Raw genomic sequence first — 27,036 nt, 5'->3', positions numbered from 1 at the left:
CATGATCTTTTGGGAAGTTCGAGCCCTGTATCAGGCTCTGGGCTGACAGCTCAGAGCCTGGAGACTGCTTTGGATTCTGTGTCTCTCTCTCTTTATGCCCCTCCCCTGCTCGCACCCTGTCTCTCCCTCTCGAAAATAAATAAACATTAGGGGAAAAAAATTAAAAAAAAAAAAAAGATTGAGAACTCGCTTTGTAGAACATCACAAAGATAGTGAGAGGACAGGAGCCTACCCTTCTCACCACTGCCTCCTTCAGCACTATCACCACACTTGCACACAAATGCTTAATACATTTAATTGGAGAGGTTACATGGAACACACCAAAAACTCTTGAAACAGCATGTACTGCATAATCTAGTTACACAGTTTCAAAGACAAGAACAGATATTTATTCAATGAGGTAGATAGAAATACTCAAAAGTAAACTCCAAAGTAAAGCATATTCTAAAGTGTCTACACATGGATTTATAATGTATCTCTGAATTTATGCAGCCAGTGTTAAATGTTTTCATAACTCTTATCTATCCCAGCAGTTTTCAATGTTTAATTAAAGATTCTTATTTAGTCAAAGTAACCACTAAAATGATACGACAAAATAATTCATTTTATTTCTTAAATGCCTATGTATTTACAATCATAAAAATGTTCATGCATTATAACTTATGAGATACTATACTTTCACATTTATTAAAAATTAAAAATCTTAGGAAACCTAATTACATGAAGAAATTAATGGCCAATCAAAAAATGTCAAATTACTATTATTAGCTTAAGATTATATCATAATCATGAATAGCATTTCATCATGAATACCTTCATTTTACTTTTAAAACTATACTTACAGTTTTTAGATTAAAATCTCATATTGAGGCAATAAGACTTTACTTCAAATTACAGTCACATATGGAAGGGAGCTTTTAATTCAAGGTTTCGATGGTCCGTAGTACAAAGATATATTTTCCTGAGGGGTACATGATGGACAGCTAGCCAAAGAAATAGGCTAGCAGAGGGTAGTAAATGGCCAACTAAGCATGCACTGAACCCACAGACTACTTTAGAACACAGTAAATCTTTGATTATTGTCAGCTTTTCTATAATGTTCAGGTTCTCAAAGGTCACTGAATTTTATAATTATCTCCAAACAATTTTCTTCATGGTCATTTAAGCTTTGTCTAAACAGCTGAGTATGTTGCCAAGCAACAACACCATCTCCTCTGCTTAATTCTGCTTCCAAAATAACTTCAGTGGCACCAGAAAAATCATGATAGGAGCGAAGAGTTTTATCTGTTGGAGGAAAAAAAAAATTAACACTCTGCTTTTGGTAACTTAAAGATTATAAAGAAATAGCTTATATATATTATATGCCTAACATGTAGGTAAAAACCAACCCTTATAAAATAAATACAATGATTCCTTAGGGAGGGAATGTGTCCTTTGAAACAAAGAAATAATCTTTCTTCATCCGTTTGTGTTTCACAATAAAAAACATAAGCCTTTCTATCAGAATGAGGTTATACAAGTTTTAATTAAATTTTTTTTAAATTTTTTACTGCAGAGTACGAATGACTCTTGGGTAGGGAACCCTCAAATAAGTACGATTATTCTTCAGAGTGTTAACTATACACATCGTGATTAATTCTCCAGTCAAATGCTTACCGCCTGACAGTTCTACTTGTGCTGAGTCAGATCGCAATTTCCACTGTATTGTTCCAGTTTGAAAGGTTTGACTACTCGTTCTAATGGAAACGCTATCTACTTTGAAGCCAACTGACCCACACTCAAACTTCCAGGAAATGTAAGCGTAAGACGATCCTTCTTTTCGGGCTAAATATACCTACAAAGGAGGAGGGAGAGCAAGAACTGTCAGAAATAATAAAGTAGTGTAGAAAACACATGTAGTCAAAGTCTTACTGTCATAGGGTACTATAATACAGATGCTCTGAACACCTAGTTTTTTCCCACTGAGATTTTTACTGGTAACATTTCTCATCTTGTCAGCAATTTTTCCTACAGCATCTTTTGCTCTGGAAGAAAGAAACTTGGATACAGGTGCCCCGTTAAGTACATTGCTAAGGGGTGCATGCTAACCAAATTTTGGTAAATCTTATTTTTTTTTAAATTAGTAAAGCCCAGCTATTTAATATGAACTTTAGGAGAAGTCCTGCTGAAAATGAAGAATCCTTTTAAATGCAATTATTCTATATCTTCTTTTCTAAGTGTGGATTTTCAGACAAGCTTTTCTAGAGTGAGAAGAAAATAACTCAGTCAATGCTAAGTAATGGTTTAAAAGGTAGTATTCATGCTTGCCTCTTCAAATAGTATGCCCCCATTCCTTCATTATCAGTGATCCTTACCACTTTAAATGTATACTACTTAAGGCAGCCAAGGTTACTGGCTGCTTTCAGCTCATTTCCTTGCATAGTTTCATCTACATTCTAGAAGATGTGGACATTAACATTGACATCCACAGCCTTGGTCTTTCACAGTAACTCCATTTCAATCAGGCTCAACCCCTGAGAATCTCTTTTTATTTACTTCTTAAAAAATATATATTTTTTAAAGTTTATCTTTATTTTGAGAGAGAGATAGACAGCAAGCAGGGGAAGGCCAGAGAGAGGGGGAGAGAGACAGTCCTGAGCCACCCAGGTGCCCCAAGAATCTGACTCTTTAATCACTTATCCCTGATGTTCAAACTCACACAATAATCATGTATTTCTTTAAAAGAAGTCTGGAAAAAAACCCTTTCCTCATTTACACTGCACTTACCATGAATAGTCATGAGTTTATGCTCATCTTTCTCCAACTGCCTAATTAATGTTTTTATTTATTTTTTTAATGAAATTTATTGTCAAATTGGTTTCCATACAACACCCAGTGCTCATCCCAAAAAGTGCCCTCTTCAATACCCATCACCCACCCTCCCCTGCCTCTCACCCCCCATCAACCCTCAGTTTTTAAGAGTCTCTTATGGTTTGGCTCTCTCCCACTCTATCCTCTTTTTTTTTTTTTCCTTCCCCTCCCCCATGGGTTTCTGTTAAGTTTCTCAGGATCCACATAAGAGTGAAAACATAAGATATCTGTCTTTCTCTGTATGGCTTATTTCACTTAGCATAACACTCTCCAGTTCTATCCATGTTGCTACAAAGGGCCATATTTCATTCTTTCTCATTGCCATGTAGTACTCCATTGTGTATATAAACCACAATTTCTTTATCCATTCATCAGTTGATGGACATTTAGGCTCTTTCCATCATTTGGCTATTGTTGAGAGTGCTGCTATAAACATTGGGGTACAAGTGCCCCTATGCATCAGTACTCCTGTATCCCTTGGGTAAATTCCTAGCAGTGCTACTGCTGGGTCATAGAGTAGATTGATTTTTAATTTTTTGAGGAACCTCCACACAGTTTTCCAGAGCGGCTGAACCAGTTTGCATTCCCACCAACAGTGCAAGAGGGTTCCCATTTCTCCACATCCTCTCCAGCATCTGTAGTCTCCTGATTTGTTCTTTTTGGCCACTCTGACTGGTGTGAGGTGACATCTGAGTGTGGTTTTGATTTGTATTTCCCTGATGAGGAGTGACGTTGAGCATCTTTTCATGTGCCTGTTGGCCATCTGGATGTCTTCTTTAGAGAAGTGTCTATTCATGCTAATTAATGTTTTTAAAGGCTCACTTCCTTCCTATCATTTGCATGGTCTAGGATGTACAGCAAGTAACTGGCTCATGCATTAAACCTAAACTCCTGGCCATTTACAGGGATTATCTGTAGCTTAATTACTCTTTCAAAGGAGTGGCTAGTAAAGGGGGTTATCTGGAAAAGATGAGCCAAACAGTTATTGGAAGAAAGGTGGCTAGAGAAACAGAAAGACCAGGGGAAAATTATCTTAAGACAAATAAATACATTCAAATTTATGTCTCTCTCTCTCTATATACGTATATATGTCTCTCTCTATATATATACATGTCTCTCTCTCTTTATATATATATACATATATATATTTTATGTTTTAAGTCTTTTTAGAGCTCAGTAGTCTAATAAAAGCTCCCCCTCCCCCGTCCCACCCTTGCCAAAGTGTGGACGTAAAATATGAAAGATTGACGTTAGGGTAATTTCAAATTTCTAGCTTACCCCCAGAACTTTTTTTTTTTGTTTTTAATTTTTAATGTTTATTTGTTGTTGAGAGAGTGAGAGAGCATGAGCAGGGGAGGGGCAGAGAGAGAAAGGGAGACACAGAATCCGAAGCAGGCTCTAGGCTCTGAGATGTCAGCACAGAGCCCGGTGTGGGGCTCAAACCAACAAACTGTGAAATCATGACCTGAGCTGAAGTTGGATGTTTAACCGACTTAGCCACCCAGGTGCCCCGAGATTAGAATTATCTTAATTATACCAAGGGGGTCTGGGCCACAACTTTAACTATCATAAGAAGGTTTTCAGTAGCTGTTGAACATGTCTGACAGAACTGCTTGTTCTATAATTTACATTTTTCAGTCCTAAAGGCATCAGTTTTTAAGACCAAAAAAGTTAAAGGACAGGATGGAATTCATCACTGAACTCTTTTTTTTTTTTTAATTTTTTTTTTTCAACGTTTATTTATTTTTGGGACAGAGGGAGACAGGGCATGAACGGGGGAGGGGCAGAGAGAGAGGGAGACACAGAATGAGAAACAGGCTCCAGGCTCTGAGCCATCAGCCCAGAGCCTGACGCGGGGCTCGAACTCCCGGACCTCGAGATTGTGACCTGGCTGAAGTCGGACGCTTAACCGACTGCGCCACCCAGGCGCCCCATCACTGAACTCTTAAATGCTTAAATAAACATTCAAACACATTGTGAAAAAATAAAAGGTCTCCCAGGCTAAAGAAACAGTATATGGAAATAAAAGACTACTGATAATGAAAATTCATGTCACTTTTTTTCTCACAATATATTTTCTGTATCATTTTAACCAAGTTATTTTAACTCAGCACTTTTATTTAACTAATTAATTTATTTATTTTAATGTTTATTTATTTCTGAGACAGAGAGAGAGACAGAGCATGAGTGGGGGAGGGGCAGAGAGAGAGGGAGACACAGAATCAGAAGCAGGCTCCAGGCTCTGAGCTGTCAGCCTAACATTTCCTCACGAATACTTTCATTTTACTTTTAAAACTATACTTACAGAGTTTCGACGCAGGGCTCGAACTCACGAACTGTGAGATCATGACCTGAGCCAAAATCGGTCGCCCAACCGACTGAGCCACTCAGGCACCCCTAACTCAGCGTTTTTAGAGGTAGAAGTTACTAAGCATATGTATACTCACTTTGGTCATTTGAAATATGCCCAAACAGTAAGATTTATATAAACACCCAACCGTAGTCCTCTCTGTATAACAGCAACAGAACCAGTACGTATAATTTATTTAGGAGAAAAAAGTATTTTATAAGCTCTCAAATATTCAATTGTTTTGTCTAGATGAAAAAACAAACCATTTTTTTTTTGTAACTACTGGTTGCTCCTAACTTCTTGAGTGTTACCTTAGACAAATTTTTGGATGTTGGTTTTTTAATGCATAGATATCACTTGCTGTGGGCAACTTGTACCTGCTTGGTCTTGCAATTTCAGGGACTACTGAGCCACCTCACTTTCGCAGCAGGGACAATAAAATCAGAAGTCATGGAGTTTTCCTTCCACAGACCCGAAATCTACACAGCACCCCACCCCTCCCTCTGGTGACCTATCCCTGTCCCTTTTTGGCAACTGTAAGGCACACACAGAACAGGCAGATCACAACCTGTGGGTGAGAACAAGACCAGTCTGTCTGTGGCTGGAAAGTCTAAGCTTTGCCCCTAACAATGTACACAATGTAAACTTGTCCTTTGGATTATGGCTGTAACCACTATTTTCAAGATTGAGAACAATTTGCATGTCAGCTTCTTTATGTTTTATGTATTTCACATCCTACAGATCTTCACTTAAAGGGTGTCTGATTACTACATGCCAGGCTGTTTTGTCCACTGTTACGGTTTTCTGGAGGTTTGTGCTGCACTGTTGAAGCTGTTCTTCACTGTACTCTTAAAATGATTCTTCTGTTTTGCCTGTCAAAATGAACTCTAATTAAGTTTACTGTGCAGCACTCTACAGTTAGTCATGCCTACAGATACCTAAAAGAACAGCTATATTTCAAGATATTTTAATTTAATACTTATAGACTGGTTGGTATTGCTCATTAATCTTATTTCGGTTATTCCATTTTATCACTGAAATCAAACATGAATCGGTCAGTCCCCACTGCATTAGTATCTTTCTATACTCTGCCTATTTCTCCTACCGGCAGCCTCTGAATTACCTCTGATCACTAGTGTGATCTTGTCCTTCCTTTGTCTGAAATCTCTCGTGGTTTCCTGTTACATAACTGCAAGGTAATCAAAGTCCTTGGATCTTGACCACTGTTTACCTCTCTAGTCTCATTTCCCACCATTCTCCTCCATATTCCCTACTACTTTCCCCTGAATATACCGGACGTTTCTCACCTCAGTGTTTTTGCACATGCTCTATCTCATGCTCCCTTCTACATCCTGTCTCCACACTGAGAAACTCGTCCACTGCCTCCTTCTCTAAAAGCCTATTCAGATATTAGTTCTTCTGCAAGGTCATCTCTGACTCAAGAAGGAAGAGTGGCTCTTCCTTCTGTCTTCTCTCCCTTGGAGTCATATACAGACCCATATTCTTCTACCAGTCATCTCAACCAATCTAAACAGCTGGTCCATGTCTTTTTCCTTCACTAGTCTAAGCTCACCTTGATGCTTGACTCTTAATTTAACATTACATCATGTCCAAGCACATCCAAGCACATAATATCACATCCAAGCACAATGTCTGACAATGCACACTTACTGAATGACTAATGAGTAATGCCATACCCCAAAAAGTGCTAAAATGACTCTACTGACAAAAACAATACTTTGCAAAAATGCAAAGTACTTAAAAACATGCAAGGGGAAATCCAAATGAAGATAGATTATTTCTGATACCCTACACAGTTTGAGGGTGGTATAGAATTTATGCCATATACATTCAAAAATTCTTTCTTGCATCCAGCCATCTTTACTAAATATTTCTCAGGCACTATGCTAGATAGATGCATACTGAGAGGACAAGGGACTAGAAAGACAAAGTCTTTTCTATGAGAATGTTTACAATCTGGTAGGATAGAGACAAATAATCTATTATATTTGTTGAATAAATGTCAAGAAGGAGGGGTACATGGTACAGTGAATAAATAAAGGGAGAAATGAATCCAGCTAGCTGGGACTGGAGGGAGTGAGGCTTACGCCAAGCTTGAAGGAAAGGAATAAGTGAATCTAACAAAAAGGAAAGTAAAAGAAGTCCTGTGGAGAGGTGAGAAGGGTACTGCAGCTGCAATGAAGAGCAAGGGGGTACCATGGAGCAAGGCGAGGCCAAGAAGGCAGAGGCCAGACGCAGAAGAGACTTGAGTTGTTTCTTGTCCTAAGAGCACTCAGTAACGACTGGGGTTTGGAAAATGCTTTTCTGCCTTACGCCATGGAAAACAACTATGAAGGGACCAGAGCAGATGCAGAAAGACTAGTTAGGAAGCTATTAACACTTTTATCAAGGTGTTGTCACCTGCCTCCTAAAAGGCATACTGGTTTTCTTGATTCAGCTTTTTATATTTCTTCCAAATTAGACATCACTGAACAATGTATTTGCTAAGTAGTAAAATTTAGTAAGTCTCTGTGTACCTGGGAGACTAGCTCTTTGAGACGGTAAGAATCTGTTCTAAATATCTGAGAGCAGGCTGCATGTGCTGTCATGATTCCAGGCTGGAGGTTACTGAGGAAAGGTGTGGTGGGAAATAGGTAGGTTAGGTTTCTTCTTCTATTTAGTGGACCTAGAGAATCCCTAATTGGAAACATGCTAGTACAAAACTAAAAATATTGACTTATTTCTAGGTGGAAAATTCAATGTTTCAATGGCAATATATTACTTCTGAGTTATTAGACTCTATAGGGGTAATTAAGATTCAACTATTTTTCTTCATTTAGTATTAAATATTATAACTGGACAAAGATTCATTCAACTTTTAAAAAGTGATACCCCTTGTAAAGGTAAATCAAGGCATAAACTTTAATTGAGTAGGAGCCTTTTTTTATTTAATGGCCTCTGCATCTCATTTACATTATTTAAATCTTACTCATACAATATACCCTCTGGGCACAATGGTCTATTTAGAGAACTCAAAACATGCCATGTAATCTATGCTTTTCCCCTACTGTTCCCTTGCTTTATGAACACCTACTCATCCTTCAGCGTCCAGCTCAAATGTCTCCTGCTCTACAGAGCTATCCCCAACTCCCACAGCCAGAGCTAATTACTCCCTCCTTGGTGTTTCCATAGCAATGTGTTGATATCCTTATTATAGCACTCTGCATCCTGGGTAAGATGGCTGTTTGTGCTTTGGCTTTCCCTGTTAGATTGTGAGGGCAGAAACCGTATCTTTATCTTTCTATCCATGGAGCCAAGAACAATGCCTGACATAACAGACATTTAGTAAATGTTTGCTGATGAACAAATGAGTGAATAAGACAGAATCGACCTGCTTCTCATCACATCACATCTTCTGCAGCATGTCATTGTTTTTTTTTCCATTAATTTTCTCCATTAACACTGCTGGTTAGGAAAAAGGCATACTTTTTCTTTAGTTCCGCAATGACAGCTTAGTCCTTGGATAAATAACATGTCTATCCTATCCTGCTTTCTGTTCAGAAGAACTTTCAGGCTGAGGATAGTCTTCCAGAGAAGTTTACCCTTCCTCATTAACTGTATAATCAATTATAGATATACACATCTTAAAATTTAAATTTTCACCTTGCTCTATTTTTTATGTTCTTCTTTAACTCAAGAGGAATAATTTATACAATTTTATTAACGTTGGCAAGTTATTCTTAGTGTAATTTAAAAAGGTCACCAAAACAAGCACCAAGGTAAATTTTACAACAAAAACTTATGACTGGAAAAAAAAAAAAAAAGCAGGGATCTTACCCTTACGTCTTCTGCACTCTGACTAATGCCTAGTACGGTGACAAGCATATTGTAGATGCTCCTATACACTAGCAGTTGCTAACCTGTGACTCGCTCTTTAAATCTAGCCAATGTGTCCTGCAAATGAGCAACTTCCCTTCCCAAACATCCTGGCAAGTTAACTTTAAAAGCTCCCTCTAGGGGCGCCTGGGTGGCGCAGTCGGTTAAGCGTCCGACTTCAGCCAGGTCACGATCTCGCGGTCCGTGAGTTTGAGCCCCGCGTCAGGCTCTGGGCTGATGGCTCAGAGCCTGGAGCCTGTTTCCAATTCTGTGTCTCCCTCTCTCTCTGCCCCTCCCCCGTTCATGCTCTGTCTCTCTCTGTCCCAAAAATAAATAAACGTTAAAAAAAAAAAAAAAAGCTCCCTCTAAGTTCACTAATTCCCATGAAAATCTATCAATAATATGGTTAGATCTGCTGAGGTCATGTGAATAGTTTTGAGTTTATTTTTGGTGTGTGTCTAAGTGGTAGGACACTTTAAAAGCAAAGCTTCTTACTATTAACTGGGAACATGTGAAAACAATGTGCAAGCTAGTATAAGTGAAATACTATAGTCCAGCATCCATTTCTTTCTTTTTCAGGACACAAAGAAGAAATAGCCAGTACTACTGTTCAATCATCCACATTCTTATGAAATGAAAGCATGTTAAATGCTTAGCTCTTGGGACTTTGGATTAAATGTGCATTTAGCAGGCAATCAACAAGTATCTGTGAAAGGATTAAATAACAATGTATTTTATATATTCATGCAAAAAACCAGTCACAAGTTGGTCATATATGTGATTCTTTTTCCTCATGAATGAATTAAGTTCAGCCTCTTTGATGAAAATGGATGCTTCCTTGATATAAATGCACAACTGTCTTATGGACTTCTGATTAAACGTTGGGAGCAGGATTTTCTTTTACAGATTTAAGGATTACTAAAAGTACTTTCGATATATCAGTTTTCACATTATACACAACTGAAAAATGAAGCCAATCTATGTTTGTTTAAAAACAATGACAAAGTTTTTAAACAGCTTCATGCAGGAAATTACCATGTTCCAGTCTGTTTCAACTTTTCTGAATATGGATTCCATTTTCCACACACCATTCTCCCATCCAGAAATGGTTTGATTATTATTTGAAACTCGGACGTAACGATCTTTCACAATATTATAACAAAGGTGGAGCTGTTTGGAAATCTTCTCATTTTCAGAGGGAATGAGCAGGGTTTCTTTTCTCTTAAAAAGAAAGCAGAATTAGTTTTTCAACATAATGGAAGACTATATATGAAGAACTGCTACATCCAGTGGTTAAGAGATTCCTTCAACTTGAAAATGAAGAGTTGGTGCCATTAAAAAATTTGGAAAACATTTTATAGGTTAAATATGATTAGTATGATGTGGATATAGCTCCAAAAATTACTAAACAGAAAATGAGAAGTATAAACCATAGCTCTGATTTATATTGTTGTGATTTATGTTCAACCTAAATTCATTTACTTTTGTTCATTTCTACCACCAACATCTCCAAACTGGACTCCTTCAGTTGTCTCCTAAAGTTGACTTCCAGCTATCAACTCTTACCTTTCCTATCCAAGCTCCACATAGTAATGAAAGTGATTTTCTAGAAATGTAAATTGGGATATGTCACTTTCTTGCTTAGCTCACTCCAATGACTTCCCACTGTACTTAAACTCCAAACCTTTACCAAGGCTAACAGGGCTCTAAATGATCTATTCCCTGCTTACTTCTCAAACCAATCTCATGGTAGTCTTCCATTAGCTCCTCAAAAAGGTCCAGCTAGTTCCTGCCTCAGGGTCTTGACATGCTGTTCCTGCTATCTGGAATGTTGTTTTCCTACTCTCCATATACTTGATTCTTTCTCTTCTTTCAGGCCTCAAAGCCATTTCATCAGTGTCCTTTCTTGATACTCTAAGGTAGGAGAGTGCCTGGGATACATAGCTTGAAACAAACTTCTACATGTGTGAAGCTCATGTTTTACCTTAAAATTCCAGGAAAAATTTGCATCCTAGCCCCCAAATAAATCCATGTTTATTGTAATGAAAATCAATCCCTAGAAATCTGAAATCACTGAGTGAATCTAAAGTTTGAGAAAGATGATACATTTATCCCACATCTTAAAAAAAAATTTTGGGGGCGCCTGGGTGGTGCAGTCGGTTAAGCGTCCAACTTCAGCCAGGTCACGATCTCGCGGTCTGTGAGTTCGAGCCCCGCGTCGGGCTCTGGGCTGATGGCTCAGAGCCTGGAGCCTGTTTCTGATTCTGTGTCTCCCTCTCTCTCTGCCCCTCCCCCGTTCATGCTCTGTCTCTCTCTGTCCCCAAAATAAATAAACGTTGAAAAAAAAAATCAAAAAAAAATTTTTTTTTAAAAATATTTATTTATTTTTGAGAGACAGAGACAGAGTGTGAGTGGGGGAGGGGGCAGAGAGAGAGAGAAAGACACAGAATCTGTGTCTCCAGGCTCTGAGCGGTCAGCACAGAGCCCGATGTGGGGCTCGAACTCACAAGCTGTGAGATCATGACCTGAGCCGAAGTCGGACGCTCAACCGACTGAGCCGCTCAGGCGCCCCTATCCCACATCTTTATATGCCACTAAAACACTGGTCCCTGTCCTTTAGACATGGGCATTGTGGCATCTGGGCCAGACAATTAATTCTTTGTAGTAAGGGCTGCCCAGTACATTGCAGGTTGTTTAGCAGCAGCCCAGGCCTCTGTCCATTTGATGGCAGTGGCACCCCTCCGCCCAGATGTGACAACCAAAAATGTCTCCAGGCATTGCCAAATATCCCCTGGAAGGCGAAATCAACCACCACTGAGAACCAGTGCTCTAGTCTGTGTCAATGTCTTGCCACAGTATTTGCTAATCAATCAAAATAGTAGGCAATGCTTTCTTGTTAAACATTGGGTACTAGGTATTAAACAATATGAAAACTTCAAATGCATAACAATCAATAAGCAAAATATAAAACATCTTAGAAACAAAAAGAGAAAAAATAATGTTTGTGTGTGTATATATCACTGTTGGAATTATTAAACAGTAGTATAAAATGTATGAAAAACAGAATTCCCTGGTAGAACCTATGAATATCACTGTTAAAAAGGTTTAAAAAAAAAGCAGCTTATTTTTAGAAATTGATTTATAATTACGGATTATAACTTCAAAACAAGCATATAACAAAACTCCCCAATTCTTTTCTTCTTTATCAAAGATATTTTAGGGTGCTGACATAAACTCAATGGAAATAAAATTCAAAAGTAGCATTATCTACTATTTAACAAAGGATAACTAATTACCAAAGAGAAAAGAAAAATATTTATGCTACTGAATGTAATTGTGTATGCAACTGAATAATCTAGATTCAGAATAACATTAATATTTCATAAAATCTTTTAATTCTAAGATTAAGATAAACTTTTCTTTCTGAAATGATATCACCAATGTTTCCTTCTTTTTCCAAATGATTTCAAGGTAGAGTTCCATAATTTTTTAGGACTAACATTTTTCAATTAACTTTTAAAATGAACATCTACTTCTAAAGAGGAAAATGATTTTTTAAATCCATGGCCCTAATGGTCTCCAGTAACAGAAGTTTTAAAAAAATTTTTCAAAAGGGAAGACAATCCAGGCATATGACCCAATTCATATTTTTAAAGTTTAATCAACTTATATGCCATACAAGAGGAAGCACATCCATCCATAAAAAGAAAAAAGAATAAAGACCTAAATAATATCGACGTTTTATTTAAATTGAACACAGCTGTGAATTAAATTAGCTCTTTTAAATTGGCTTCATTTAGATTTATACTTGTAACTTGCACTGCATCAGCAGTGATTTGAATTATCTGTTGAATTTAGATCGTGTAATTCTATGGCTGAACCAACCCTTCCAACTGCTTCCTAAAGATGATGAAGTAAATTAAAAAGCAAACATAAAGTTTACTGGGGATAATTAACCCATTTTGGACATATTCCTTTATTGGAGAAATTAGTTGCAACAATGGCAAATCTAGAAAAAGTAGATATAAAACTCTATTTTGTTTGGAATTGTTTGATATGATACTGTGGTGGGTATTTTCCTTCCAAGCATTTTTCATTACATACCTTCTTAGACATTTATGAGTCAAGTTCCCTAAGGGCAAGGGACAGTCTACTGTACTTTCTTACTGTTCATTACAGACACATTGCTTCTCACCTAGCCCCTAACTACAGGCATATGTCCATTGTTCATTATTTAATTTGGGGACATTAATCAAGAGAGAATGTCTTAATATAAATTTGGCAATAGTAATCACAGCAGCAATGATCATTTCTAGCCAATAACAGATATAGGCAAGTAAATAACAAGAAATAAATACTTTCCTTCACTGAATTACCCAGATTCTATTATTTGTCTCATTGTACTATAAAAAAATTTCTAAAAAGGTAAAACAAACCTTTCTAAAATGTATAAAATCTTATTTTGAAAAACTTAAACAGGCACTTCCCAAAAGATGATATCCAAAAATTTACAGGACAGGCATTCAACTTCATTAGTCATCAAGGTAAATGCAAAAATGCAAGGTAAAACCACAATATAATAGTACTACACACCACCAGAACTGCTAAAATGAAAAAGACAATACCAACTACAGGCAAATATGTGACAAACTCTCATTCGCTGCTGGTCAGAGTGTAAACTGGCACAACCACTTTGGAAAACTGCTTGGCAATATCTACCCAAACTGAACATACTCCTACTCTATGACCTAGCAATTCCACTCCTAGGTATAAATCAAAGTCAAATGCGTAAATACATTCACTGAAAACATGTATATAAATGTTCACAGCAGTACAACTTTTAACATCCAAGACCTAGAAACTCAAATGCCCATCAACGGTGGCACGGATAAACTGCATTTATACATATTATATATCAGTGAGAAAAAAATGTGCCATAACCATGCAGCAACAAGTCTGAATTTCATGAAGTAATGTTAAAAGAAAAAAGCTCTTCACCAAAGAGTACATATGGTATAATGCCATTTACATAAAGCACAATAATAGGCAAAATCAATCTATGAGGTTAGAAACCAGGATAATGGATACTCTTAGTGGTGGAAGAAGTGACAGGAAGGGAACTCATGGCCATTCCTGGGATTCTGGTGGCCTATCTGCCACTCTGGTTGGTGGTTACATGGAAGCTCAATTTGCACAAATTTGTTAAGCTATACACACTTATAATTTGTGCATTTTTTCTGTATGTACGTTACTAACAGTTATACTATACTAAAAATTTACATAGGAAAATCCCATTTTAAAATGCTTTCCTTACTCCTGCATGTGAATATACTATGTCAATCAATTATTGCTTCTCTTCAAATGTTTATGTCTTTTCACAATTACTGTAAAAAGTTAACTGAAAGGTCCTGGCGAATGCATTTTTCTGTAAGTAAAGACCACACTATAGGAAGCAGTCAAGTGAAAAGATTATGATGCTATAATGAATTAAATACCTCTAGACCCATTTCACCTCGGGCTACTCTCCAAGCCACTGACCCAGATATTCTTCCACCAAGTTCTCCAGGCTTAGGGGTTTTGGGAGATATAAATTCAACAAGTTCCACGATTATCCTCTGGAGAAGTTCTTTTCTTCTGTTTTCCGACAAAGATATTTGCCTCTGTAATTCATGTTTTAAAAAAAAGTCATTAAGATTAGGGAAGTGCAGAGGTCCATCTCTAAGTAAGTATATACTTAAAACATTCATATTTTAATGGGATCCTGACAGACGTAACCAACTTTTTGTTCACATGTAGTTATTTGGAAAAGTAATAGGTCACTGTGGAAAACTGAAAATAATTTTACAAATGTTATGTGAAGAAATCATTTAAGATCCATATCCAACTCTTCATGATCTTTACTGTCCTACATTTAAGATGAAGGTGGCAATTTCTGCTTCCAGCTACGATAGACTACCTTGTGTCAGACCAACTGTCCTACTGAGAAAAGGTACAAAGCTGGGCAAAACATTACATGCAGACACAAACAAACCCCTGTTTAAATGCAACAGAAGGGTTACCAAGGCAAGCACAGCTGTAGAAGCTAAGATCCCAAGGAAAGAAATGAATTGAGGTGAATTGAACATGCTCCACCTCTTTTCCCTTCCAGGCATTTGCCAATTATTAACTGGTAGGAGCTAAAGAGGGAGAGAAGCCAAGCACAAAATGACAGCTAACGTGCTGAAAAACACAGCAGAATTTTTACAGAATCACAGTACTGTGGAGTAAATACAGCGGAGTTCAGAGCATTTCAAGGTGAGAGGCTCTAGTTAATACTCCAGATATTCAGTTTAGGATCTTTGAAGGGCTGCACATCAGAAGGTGAAATTCCAAACAGATGGAAACTTCACCCTGAATCTCAACCACCAGATTAAGGTGATTCTAACTGCCTGCCAAGAAACAAAATTGATGGTCTGGCTTTTAAATCACAGAAGAACCCACACGTGTGTAATAGTAAAAAATTTCAATACTACCAAACGGATATAAAATAAAAACCGAATCTTCCTTTTTGAACTTCCAGTTCCTCTTTTCAAAAGTAGTCATTGTTAACAATTTCCTGTGCTTTGTTTCAAAAGTTTCCACACTTGGACAAGTGTGTGTAATTATATTCAAGACATAATTTCTTTGAAAAATAAAGCAACATACTTTTGATGCCTAGTATTACATACATTGAAATTTTGTTTCACTAAACTTTGAGATGTGACAATTTAATGCATAAAACAGTCACAATATTTAAAAGGGGTCCTCAAAATTTTCAATGAACGAAAAGACATTTAACATATTAAAATACTTTTGCTTGCAAAGTAATGCTATTACTTTAAGAACTTCAATGGGTTAAAAACTGGCCATTCTTGATTATATAAAAAACTTCAAATGTCTTCTCAAAAATGACAAATACCCATACCTGCTTATTAAGTCCATTAATAGTTTCTCGAAGTAATTCTTCTTTAACCTCAGTTCTTCTGGAGATTACCTCATCATGTTTACAAGAGTATCGCCAAGTGACATCAACCACCTCAAATTACAGAATACAATAGTTGACAAGGTTACAACCATCAACCTTAATCTGCTGTCTAGAACGTTTGTAATTCTTATCTGTTTTTTTTGTTTTTTTTTTAAGTAGACCTCATGCCCACGTTGGAGCCAAAGTGGGGGCTTAGCTCATGACCCTGAGATGAAGATCCGAGCTGAGATCCAGAGTCAGACATTTAACTGACTAAGCCACCCAGCTGCTCTTAGAATGTACAGAATTCTTAAATAGATTTTTAAAATGCTATCCTTTGCTTGAAATTTTAAAACCTGCAGAGAAAAATAAAAAATATGCTTTTTATTCATTTTCTAACATGTATATATTTTTTTAATTTTATGTTTGTTTATTTTTGAGAGAGAGCGTGAGTGGGGGAAGGCAGAGAAAGAGGGAGACAGAATCCAAAGCAGGCTCCAGGCTCTGAGCTGTCAGCACACAGCCCGATGCGGGGCTCAAATTTAGAAACTGTGAGATCATGACCTGAGCTGAAGTTGGACGCTTAACCAACTGAGCCACCCAGGCACTGCTCTAACAGGTATACTTCCAAGAAAGAGTGATAAAATGAGATTTTCAGAATACTTAGCTTTTTAAAACTTATCTACAAAGTTAATTTCATAATATTCAACTAATAAAAACTTTTTCCATTTTTACTGTATTAAATTTATATCAAATAACTAACTTTTGACAAAGGTACAAAAACAAGTCAATGGAAAAAAGATAACCTTTTCAACAAATGATGCTAGAACAATCTGTTATCTATCTGGCAAATAATGACTTTCGATCCACACACTGTACTATACACAAAAATTAACTCAAAATGGATGACAGACCCAAATGTAAAACTGAAAGTATAAAACTTTTAAAAGAAAACACGAAAAAATCATTCTGACTTGGGCTAGGCAAAACTTGCTTAGATATAACATCAAAAAGCACAATCCATCATTTCATCATCTATACAAATACTGAATCGTTATGCTGTATATGTGCAACTATACAGTGTTATATGTAGACGATACCTCATTTTTTTTTAAATTTTTTTTCCAACATTTATTTATTTTTGGGACAGAGAGAGACAGAGCATGAACGGGGGAGGGGCAGAGAGAGAGGGAGGCACAGAATCGGAAACAGGCTCCAGGCTCTGAGCCATCAGCCAGAGCCCGACGCGGGGCTCGAACTCACGGACCGCGAGATCGTGACCTGGCTGAAGTCGGACGCTTAACCGACTGTGCCACCCAGGCACCCCGACGATACCTCATTTTAAAAGGAAAATAGCACAATCCCTGAAAGAAGAAATTGATAATCTGGACTTTCTCAATTTTGTCTCTTCAAAAGTCACTCTGTAACAGAATGAAAAGACATGCCACAGACAAGGAGAAAATCTTTGCAAAGCATTTATTTGAAAAACAACTTATATGCAGAATATATAAAGAATTCTCAAAACTCAACAATAAGAAAATGAACCCAACTTAAAAAAAAATGGACAAAGAGGAGGATGCATGGCAAATAAGCACACAAGAGGATACCTGGCATCATTTGTCATCAGGGAAATGCAAATGAAAACCACCATGAGATACCATCTCACATACCGACAACCATACTAAGTGTTAGTAAGGATGCAGAGAAACTGTCAACTCTCATACTGCTGGTGAGAATGCAGAATGGCACATGATTCTGGAAAACAGCTTAGCAATTTCTTATGGCTCTACCATATGATTCAGTCATTCTACTTCTAGGCATTTACCAAAGAGAAAAGACAGCATACAGCAATATAAGGACTTGTGTTTAAGTGTTTACAGCAACTTTATTTGAAATACTAAATTATCTAACTGCCCCTCAACAGGTGAATGGATAAACAAACTAGGGTACACGCATACAATGGAATACTACTCAGCAATAAAAATAATAAATTACTGATACATGAGAATAACATGGGTGAATCTCAAAATAATTGTGCTGAGAAAAAGACACCAGATCACGCCCACCAAAAAGAGCATATATATTGTATTAATTCCATTTTATATAAAACTCTAGAAATGGGATGCTGGGGTGGCTCAGTTGGTTAAGTGTCTGACTCTTGATCTGGGTTCAGGTCATGATCTTACGGTTGTGAGATTGAGCCCCATGTTAGGCTCTGTGCTGACAGAGTGGAGCCTACTTGGGATTCTCTCTCTCTGATTCTCTCTCTCTCTCTCTCTCTCTCTCTCTCTCTCTCATTCCCTCTCCCCCTACCCCCCCCCACCCCCCCGCTTGCATGCTCTCTCTCTCAAAAAAAATAAACACTAAAAAAAAAAACCAAAACGACAACCTAGAAATCTACAGCGAGAGAAAGCAGATCCATGGTCCATGGTTGCCTAAAGAGGGGCAAAAAGGAGGGATAACAAAGGACATAAGCAAACTTCCAGATATAGTGCATATGTTCACTATCTTGACTGCAAAGATGATTTCATGGGTGCATACAAGTGACAAAATTTATTAAACTGTACACTTTAAATGTATGCTGCTTATTATATGTCAAATATATCTTCAAAAGCTGTCCAAAAAGGAAAGAAATTCTATTTTATTCTTAGAAAAAACCCTTTTTTTTTCTTATGCTTTACCTCATCCTTAGAAAATGCTATGACATAGGAAAGCTTCTTGCCCCACCCTACTTCATAAAGGAGTGGCTTATCACAGACATCTTCACATGCATCACAGTGCAGCCACCGCTGCTGAGAAGGTGAATAGACTTCTGTCCAGACATGGTCTACTCAAGTAAGACACAAGAAAACAGCAGGAAGAAAGAATATAAAAGTTAAGTTTATAAAACCAGAATGATTTCCAACAACTACATACAAACTGCTAAGATAAGGATCATATAATAATTTCTAACAGTCTAAATTTTAGCTAATAGGACTGAGCATTTTGGGGCACACAAAATTCCAGAACATTTGTTTTCATTTCTCTCTTTGAAACCCTTAAAAATATTTTTGGAAAATGTCCTTTAAGGTGGTTAGTTTTAAGTGTCATTAAAAATAATGTGAACCATAACTCTAAAAAGGTGAACATATTGAACAACGGCATCAGAAACATGGGCCCCAGCTTTTGCTAATGTGGAGCTAATGCCACTTTGGAAACTGCAGTCTCTTTTGACGTTTACGACTCAGAACAGGTAGGAGGCCTCCCAAAGGATCTCTGGCTATTGATGTTCTATATTTGACTGTAAGAGAACAGTAACTCTTAAGTGAAGGTTTCATTTTATCCTACAAAACAACAGAAACACAAGTAAAATTCTAAGAACAAGGAAAACAACTTTTTAATGTGTAGATGATAAATCATTTCTAAATAAGAACAACATAAATTTCACATGGCTTTTATTAATTTTTTTTGTATACTGAGGTTTAAGATTACTATGTCTTTTATACTAATCTCTACAAAAATAAAGGTTTCTACAGCATATTACATGTTATTACTCATACAGAAAAAGCACTGTTACAAATGTCATGGTAAATGGTTAATAAAAGAATGTTTATAGGCCATGTTTAAAGTACCAGGCAAAATGGTAGGTGTACAACTCTATACAAAAAACTTACAAGTTGGTATTAGTGTTATTTACAGAAGGCAAATGGGAGCTCAGACTGACAAGGCCAGAAAGCAATAGACAAAAAGCGATGAGCCCAGACTGTAAACCCAAACCTGAAGTGTGCACAGCTCTACTACTTCGCTCACACCACATTCCGTACCTGTATAATCCCAAACATAGCGAGCTTCAAACCCTAAGGCTCGACAGCACAGCGTAAAACAATTGGCCCACTCGCCACACCGTCCACATCTTGTTTCCAAAAGTTTCTCAGGGTTATTATACCTGTTTAAAAATAACCATAGTTATCAACTTTGCAACCAAACTCTGCAAAGGGACTGAAAGGGGGTGTTCTGCATGTAGGGCCGACTCAATCTGCACTGCAGTGAGTTCCAGTAATGAAGGGGATCCTTGGGATTCTGGCAATGGTGGTGGATTTTCAGGTTCTGTTTACCCGGCCCTGAAGATGATGTATTTTTACGGTCTGAGGGTGAAGATTAAAGCTTTTATGATAGTTTTGTACATTCGGGGGACTTGTACTATAGCTTTAATGTTCACTGAAGTATGTTTTCTTTTAGATTTTAGTTTGTCTTGCTCCCGGTAAAGTATTTGCTTTTTTTTAAAACGATGAGCGTAACACTGGGATTCAGTTACGTTTGTTATGTTTCGTTGTCAGTTTTTCCTGAAGATTATTTTGCGTTAATAAGCAATGGTATCTTGCTGGCATTTTACTCAAATGTATTGTGATTTTGCTGATTTTGTACCTTTATTAATATTTGCTTTTTAATCATGTACTATATGGAACTTCATTCCTAATTGTGGTTAACATCATGGCTTGCTTTTTCACTACAGTCCCATTATTAGCTTTATATTACATGCATGGTATGAGATTAAACTCACCAGAAATTTGAAAATAAAATAAAATAACCATAGAAAAGCCTTGATTCATTATCATAATCAATAGTTTAAACAATTTATATTACCTCTGTGCTAAACAGCAACATTTCTTAATTTCACATTTTTAAAAATTAATTTTTTTGTTTTTTGTTTTTTCTTTTTATTATCATTTATTTATTTATTTTTAATTTACATCCAAGTTAGTTAGCCTATAGTGCAATAACGATTTTAGGAGTAGATTCCAGGGATTCTTTATATAAAACCTTTATATAAAGCCTTTATATAAAACCCAGTGCTCATCCCAACAAGTGCCTTCATTAATGCTCCTTCCCATTCAGCCCATCCCCCCACCTATAGCCCTCTAGAAATCGTCAGTTTGTTCTCTGTATCTAAGTCTCTTATGTTTCGTCCCCATCCCCAAAATTATTTTTAATTGAAATATAGTTGACATACAATTTTATATTAGCTTCATTTCACATACTTAAATAATGATTAAAGAGCCTAGAATATATGAGGCATTGTGTTAGAATCTATAGTGGAAAATGGTTAAACAGTGAGTGGTACAGCCTTAAAGGAGTTTACAGGCATTAACAGGAAGAAGGCAGAATGTGACAAAACCATATACAACAGGTCAGATTTAGTGTTACAGAATGTGGTTGGGAGGAAAGTTTATATTTGAACTGGGACCTGAAGGACAGATAAGATTTGGACAGGCAGAGATTCTCTAGGAAATCTGCTTAAAGCATTAGTATTATTCTAACAAGTGGTATAATTAGCTCATGTATTTAAAAGGTAAACAACTTTAACTACTCAGTAAAGATTTTAAAACTTAAGTGAACTCAATTCTACTTAAAACACTACTATTCTGGGGGCGCCTGGGTGGCTCAGTCCATTGAGCGTCCGACTTCGGCTCAGGTCATGATCTCACAGTCCGTGAGTTCGAGCCCTGCGTCGGGCTCTGTGCTAACAGCTCAGAGCCTGGAGCCTTCTTCGGATTCTGTGTCTCCCCCTCTCTCTGCCCCTCCCCTGCTCATGCTCTGTCTCTCTCTGTCTCAAAAATAAATAAAAACATTAAAAAATTTAAAAAAAATTAAATACTACTACACTGTAGAATGATCTTTTTGATGGAACTTTTTTCTTCTTAACCACTTAAAGGTGCTTGCTAATTTGGAAATTATTTTTTGAAATTTGTTTGCCACAATCTTTTAAAAAGTTACTATAATTATAAAATAATCATAAAACTGGAGAACACCAAATTTTGCATAATGCATTGAGAAGGATTTCACTGATAAAGCTAAGCAAGAAAAGTGCCCTAGCTGAGCAGAGAAGTTGGCCATAAGCTTGTAGAAGGAAACCACTGCATGAATGAATTGGCTTTGCAATGATAAATTTGTCTTAAACAGATGCCATTAAACTACTTAATTTAAATAAATTTATGACCAACATAATTAAAAGTAATTGAAAACAGACGTAAATTAAAAAAAATTTTTTTTTAACGTTTATTTATTATTGAGAGACAGAGAGACACAGAGCGTGAGCAGGGGAGGGGCAGAGAGAAAGGGGGAGACAGAATCTGAAGCAGGCTTCAGGCTCTGAGCTGTCAGCACAGAGCCCGATGAGGGGCTCGAACTCACAAACTGCAAGATCATGACCTGAGCTAAAGTCAGTCGCCCAACCAGCTGAGCCACCCAGGCGCCCCAAAAACAGATGTAAATTTACATGAAACAGTAACAGTGGCAGAATTAGCACATCCTATGCCTCCTCTATATACTACTTGTGCCAAGTTGCATAACCAGCTTAGCCTAGAATTAATACTGTTCGTCATCCCAACTCTATATGTAGGACAAAACTAAGTCCCTATGTGTCCAAAATGAGGTATTTCAAAACTTGGTATCTTTTCTTGACTGATGATACAACCAACGTTTATAAGTATTGCCAATTTAAAAAATCTGATAAGAGGCTTGTGAATTAAAGGATGAAAAAAGTTAATTGAAAAGTGCAAACTTCCTTAGTTTAAAATTTAAATAATGAGGATATATTAGATTGGGTGGGGAAGGCACCTGATTAAAATTCTGTCGTTAATATGATGGCATTATACTTCTACCTTCCATATTAGCATCTGATGATTATTTTATGTACCTCATTGTGTTTACTATCACAATGTATCAGTAGTATTATTAATGTCATTAGTGTTATTTTTATGTGCTATCAATTATTAATAAAGTTATCAGAAAGTTACAAGTTATGTAATTAAAAGAACAATACAAGATTTACAGCATTAGGGCAGCTGGGTGATTTAGTCAGTTAAGCAACTGACTCTTGGTTTCGGCTCTGGTCATGATCTCGCAGTTTCATGAGAGCCTTATGTTGGGCTCTGCACTGACAGCATGGAGACTGCTTGGGATTCTTTCTCCCAACTCACTCTCTGCCCCTCCCCCACTCATGCTGTCTCTTTCAAATAAGAAACTTAAAAGAAAATATTAAAAAAAAAAAAAGATTTATAGCATTAAATGTGCTAAGACCACACTTTATTTATTTATTTAAATTTATTAATTTATTTATTTTTCAGAGAGCCCAAGCTGGGGAGGGGTAGAGAGAGGGGGACAGAGGATTTGAAACAAGCTTTGCACTCACAAGCTGACAGCAGTGAGCCTGATGAGGGGCTCTAACTCATGAACCATGAGATCATGTCCCGAGCCCAAGTTGGATGCTTAACTGACTGAGCCATCCAGGTGCCTCCACACTCAATATTTGCTAGAGAAAGAGTAAACAAATTTTTCCTATAAAAAGACAGTAATTGGGGTGCCTGGGTGGCTCAGTCGGTTAAGTGTCCAACTTTGTCTGAGGTCATGATCTCACGGTTTGTGAGTTAGAGACCCACATTGGGCTCTTTCTGACAGCTCAGAGCCTGGAACTGGTTTGGATTCTGTGTCTCCCTCTCTCTATCTGCCCCTTCCTTGCTTGTGCTCGGTCTCTCTCCATCTCTTTCTCTCAAAAATAAATAAACAATCAAAAAAAATTTTAAGACAGTAATTACTTTAGACTTTGTAGGCCATATGGCCACTGTTGCCAGTATTCAACCCTGACATTATAATGTGAAAGGAGTTATAGACCATAAGCACACAAATCAGAATAAATGTGTTCCAGTATTTACAAAAATAGGATGTGGGCTGGACTTACCCTACCAGCCATAGCTTGCTGACCTCTGTCTTAGAGGAATATATTTCTAATAATTAAAAAACTCATTTAATAAAAATTCTTTTCTAACCATTCCATTAAGAGATCACTCTGACTTTACTGTCCAGGGGACACTCACCTTGGGAATCGATTGCTGAACTGGCATGTATCACAGTAATGATCTTCTACTCTGTTCGCGCCCCACTTCAGTTCATCATCATTGGGAAATAATGATTCACCTCTAGACTTAGTCTGGCCACCACATTTGCTGCACAAAATGTCATTCACCCATTGAAAAAATTCTTCCTTAAACCAGTGTAAAAGCTCCAGCAGAAGAAAATCCTCTTCACTTACATCAGTACCTGAGAAGTTAAAACAGAACCAAGTAAGATCTGAAGCTGACAAAAACTAAAAATACACACACACACACATATTTTATTCTAAAATATGGAGCTGGAATATATGAAAATATAAGATGATCTAAAAGGTATTCTCAAATATGATGCAAGAAAAGAACTGTCAGCATATCGTGAATCAGGATGAAATACGACATGATGCCTTGCACATTTATAGCAGTATGCCATTTACCACCGTAACTGACATTATGTACTAAAGTGAGCTGAACATAACCACCTCTCAGGGAACTATGGTTAATGTGGAATTGATCTTGAAACACAGGGAGGTAAGAAAATCATTCTGATTCATAAAAATATTTAAAAATGACTATATTCAATTTGTTATCAGGTATATATACCAGTAAACGTGAAACAATCACAAAATCCCAAGCAGAAATCAGAGAATTCCAGACACCTAAAAAATCACCCTATCAACTTTTCTTAGTCTTTCAACTACACAATGTAATCTATCTGTGGACACTCACCACACATCAACTAAAAAGAGAACAATGCCTACAATGTATGTAACAACCCCAGCAGGTATGTATGGCCTGTTAATATTACATCTACTTTAAAAAGATTTCTCTTGATCATATTCAAGACTGTGGTATCTTTGGAAAGAAGGGAAGGAGAGGAGAAATGAATCTAGAAGACATATCTAGGGAGTTCTCATTTCTATCTTTTCATGTTTTATTATTAAGAAGTGATAATAAAACATACTTGAAGGAAATATATGGCATAATGTTAAGATCTAATAAAGTTCAATGCTGGTCATAGGTGTTTTTGTATTTCTGTTTGATATAGTTCAAAATAGAAAAAAACTGTATTATACAAAAACCTAGAGACTATAAAGGCTAGAAACAGATTATGTTCCCGGATGGGAAAACAATATTCTAAAGTTGTTAATTATCTACTAATTAATCTGTAATTTAATGTAATACCAATTAAAATTAAAAATAATTACAAATTTTATGTAATTAAAATTTATAAAGTAATCTTTCATAAAATTTGACAAACTGCAAATTCACATGAAAGACAAAATGGTCAACATAACTTTGAGTAAGAACAATAAGATAAATTCATCTAATACATGTCAAAACACATTACAAAATCACAAAAATAATTAAAATATTGTGATATTGGTGAAAAATAGACAAAGTAGATTACTGAAACAAAGGAAGACTCCTGAAAAATAGATTTCTAAGTGATACATAATGTCTGATGAAGTTAGCTTTTCAAAGTAGTTCTAAGAGGATGGACGATTCAATAAATGATTTGGGGGGCGCCTGGGTGACTCAGTAGGTTGAGCACCCGACATCAGCTCAGGTCATGATCTCACGGTTTGTGGGTTCAAGCCCGATGTCGGGCTCTGTGCTGACAGGTCGGAGCCTGGAGTCTGCTTCAGGTTCTGTGTCTCCCTCTCTCTGCCCCTTCCCCGCTCATGCTCTGTCTCTGTCTGTCTCTCAAAAATGAATAAACGTTAAAAAAAATTTTTTTTAAATAAAAAAAAGTGATTTGGGTACAACAGAATTTACATAACATACTGAGAGGAGGAATACTATAAAGGCAGAAATTACAAAAGAACACGTTTATGGCTTTGTGGTATAGAAGGGCCTTCTTAAGCAAGATGCAGATTGTGAAATTAATAATGGAAAAAAAATAAATTTTCTTATATTAACTTTGTAACATGAATTTCAAAAGATATACTACATGAAATTAAGCAAAGAACACTGGGAGAAAAAAAGTAACATGTTTAACAAAGAAAAGTATGAAGAATATATATAGAACTTCTATAAATCGGTAAGAATATTAGCAAACCCATTAGATAAATTCAAAGTCCATAAAAGAAGTCCGATAATTTAGGGGCGCCTGGGTGGCGCAGTCGGTTAGGCGTCCGACTTCAGCCAGGTCACGATCTCGCGGTCCGTGAGTTCGAGCCCCGCGTCGGGCTCTGGGCTGATGGCTCAGAGCCTGGAGCCTGTTTCCGATTCTGTGTCTCCCTCTCTCTCTGCCCCTCCCCCGTTCATGCTCTGTCTCTCTCTGTCCCAAAAATAAATAAACGTTCAAAAAAAAAAAAAAAAAAAAAAAAATTAAAAAAAAGAAGTCCGATAATTTCATTAAGTGGAAACAAATACTCTCAAGACACTTTTTATGTACAATGGAAGGCAATTTGTTTGGCAGGATCCATTACAGTATAAAAGTATCAACACATCCTTGACATTTATATTTATCCCAGAGAAACACTTGTGCATATATATACACCAGGAGGCATGCTTTACAAGAATTCTCACTGCAGGAATACTTAGAATAGAAAAAAATGGTAAATAATCTCTATGTTTATCAATAGGGAACTGTATACATAATAGTACATGCATACTATAGAACACTATGGAGAGTTAAAAAGATTCTTAAAACACATTAGTAAATGAAAAACATCAAGAAACTGAAGATATATGGGATGATAAATTTTATGTAAATCCACAGAGCTTAAACTATTTTTACAGGTAACTATGGGTGTATTTCCTAGTATTAACATAGGAAAAGATATGAAAAGGAACACATCATACGATAATAGCTGTTAACCTATGGAAGAGATGTGACTGATTGGCAGGGAGAGTCTAGCTTTTTTTTTTTAATGCATTTTTAAATAAAGTTTATTTATTTTTGAGAGAGAGACAGAGAGAGTGCGTGTGCTGGGGAGGGGCAGGGAGAGAGGGGGAACAGAGGATCTGAAGCTGTCAGCACAGAGCCTGACGCGGGACTCAAATCCACAAACCATGAGATCATGACCTAAGCTGAAGTTGGATGCTTAACTTGACTGAGCCGCCTAGCTTTCCAAATCTAGCTTTACTTATATAATATGAAAGTT

General features: G+C 36.8%; 1 protein-coding gene across 2 annotated transcripts in view; it reads right to left on the bottom strand.

The window, feature by feature from the left end:
- Positions 1 to 366: 366 nt before the first annotated feature.
- The window catches only part of NGLY1 (N-glycanase 1), a 64,324-nt gene continuing 37,654 nt past the window's right edge, over positions 367 to 27,036 (bottom strand). Inside the window, exons 5-12 of one of the 2 annotated variants that reach the window (XM_047874710.1) lie at positions 23,912 to 24,134; positions 19,862 to 19,983; positions 18,740 to 18,885; positions 16,020 to 16,130; positions 14,572 to 14,736; positions 10,112 to 10,297; positions 1,657 to 1,834; positions 367 to 1,284 (exon numbers count right to left, since the gene is read on the bottom strand). In XM_047874710.1, the coding sequence (XP_047730666.1) occupies positions 1,109 to 1,284; positions 1,657 to 1,834; positions 10,112 to 10,297; positions 14,572 to 14,736; positions 16,020 to 16,130; positions 18,740 to 18,885; positions 19,862 to 19,983; positions 23,912 to 24,134 (1,307 nt within the window). In that variant the 3' untranslated portion in view covers positions 367 to 1,108. The remainder of the gene's footprint in view (positions 1,285 to 1,656; positions 1,835 to 10,111; positions 10,298 to 14,571; positions 14,737 to 16,019; positions 16,131 to 18,739; positions 18,886 to 19,861; positions 19,984 to 23,911; positions 24,135 to 27,036) is intronic. The other variant, XM_047874711.1, reaches the window with a different exon arrangement.

This window comes from Prionailurus viverrinus, chromosome C2, assembly GCF_022837055.1.
Source record: "Prionailurus viverrinus isolate Anna chromosome C2, UM_Priviv_1.0, whole genome shotgun sequence".
Lineage (NCBI taxonomy): Eukaryota > Metazoa > Chordata > Mammalia > Carnivora > Felidae > Prionailurus > Prionailurus viverrinus.
The sequence above is the reverse complement of the archived record's forward strand: the minus strand, read 5'-3'. Positions and strand labels throughout refer to the sequence as shown.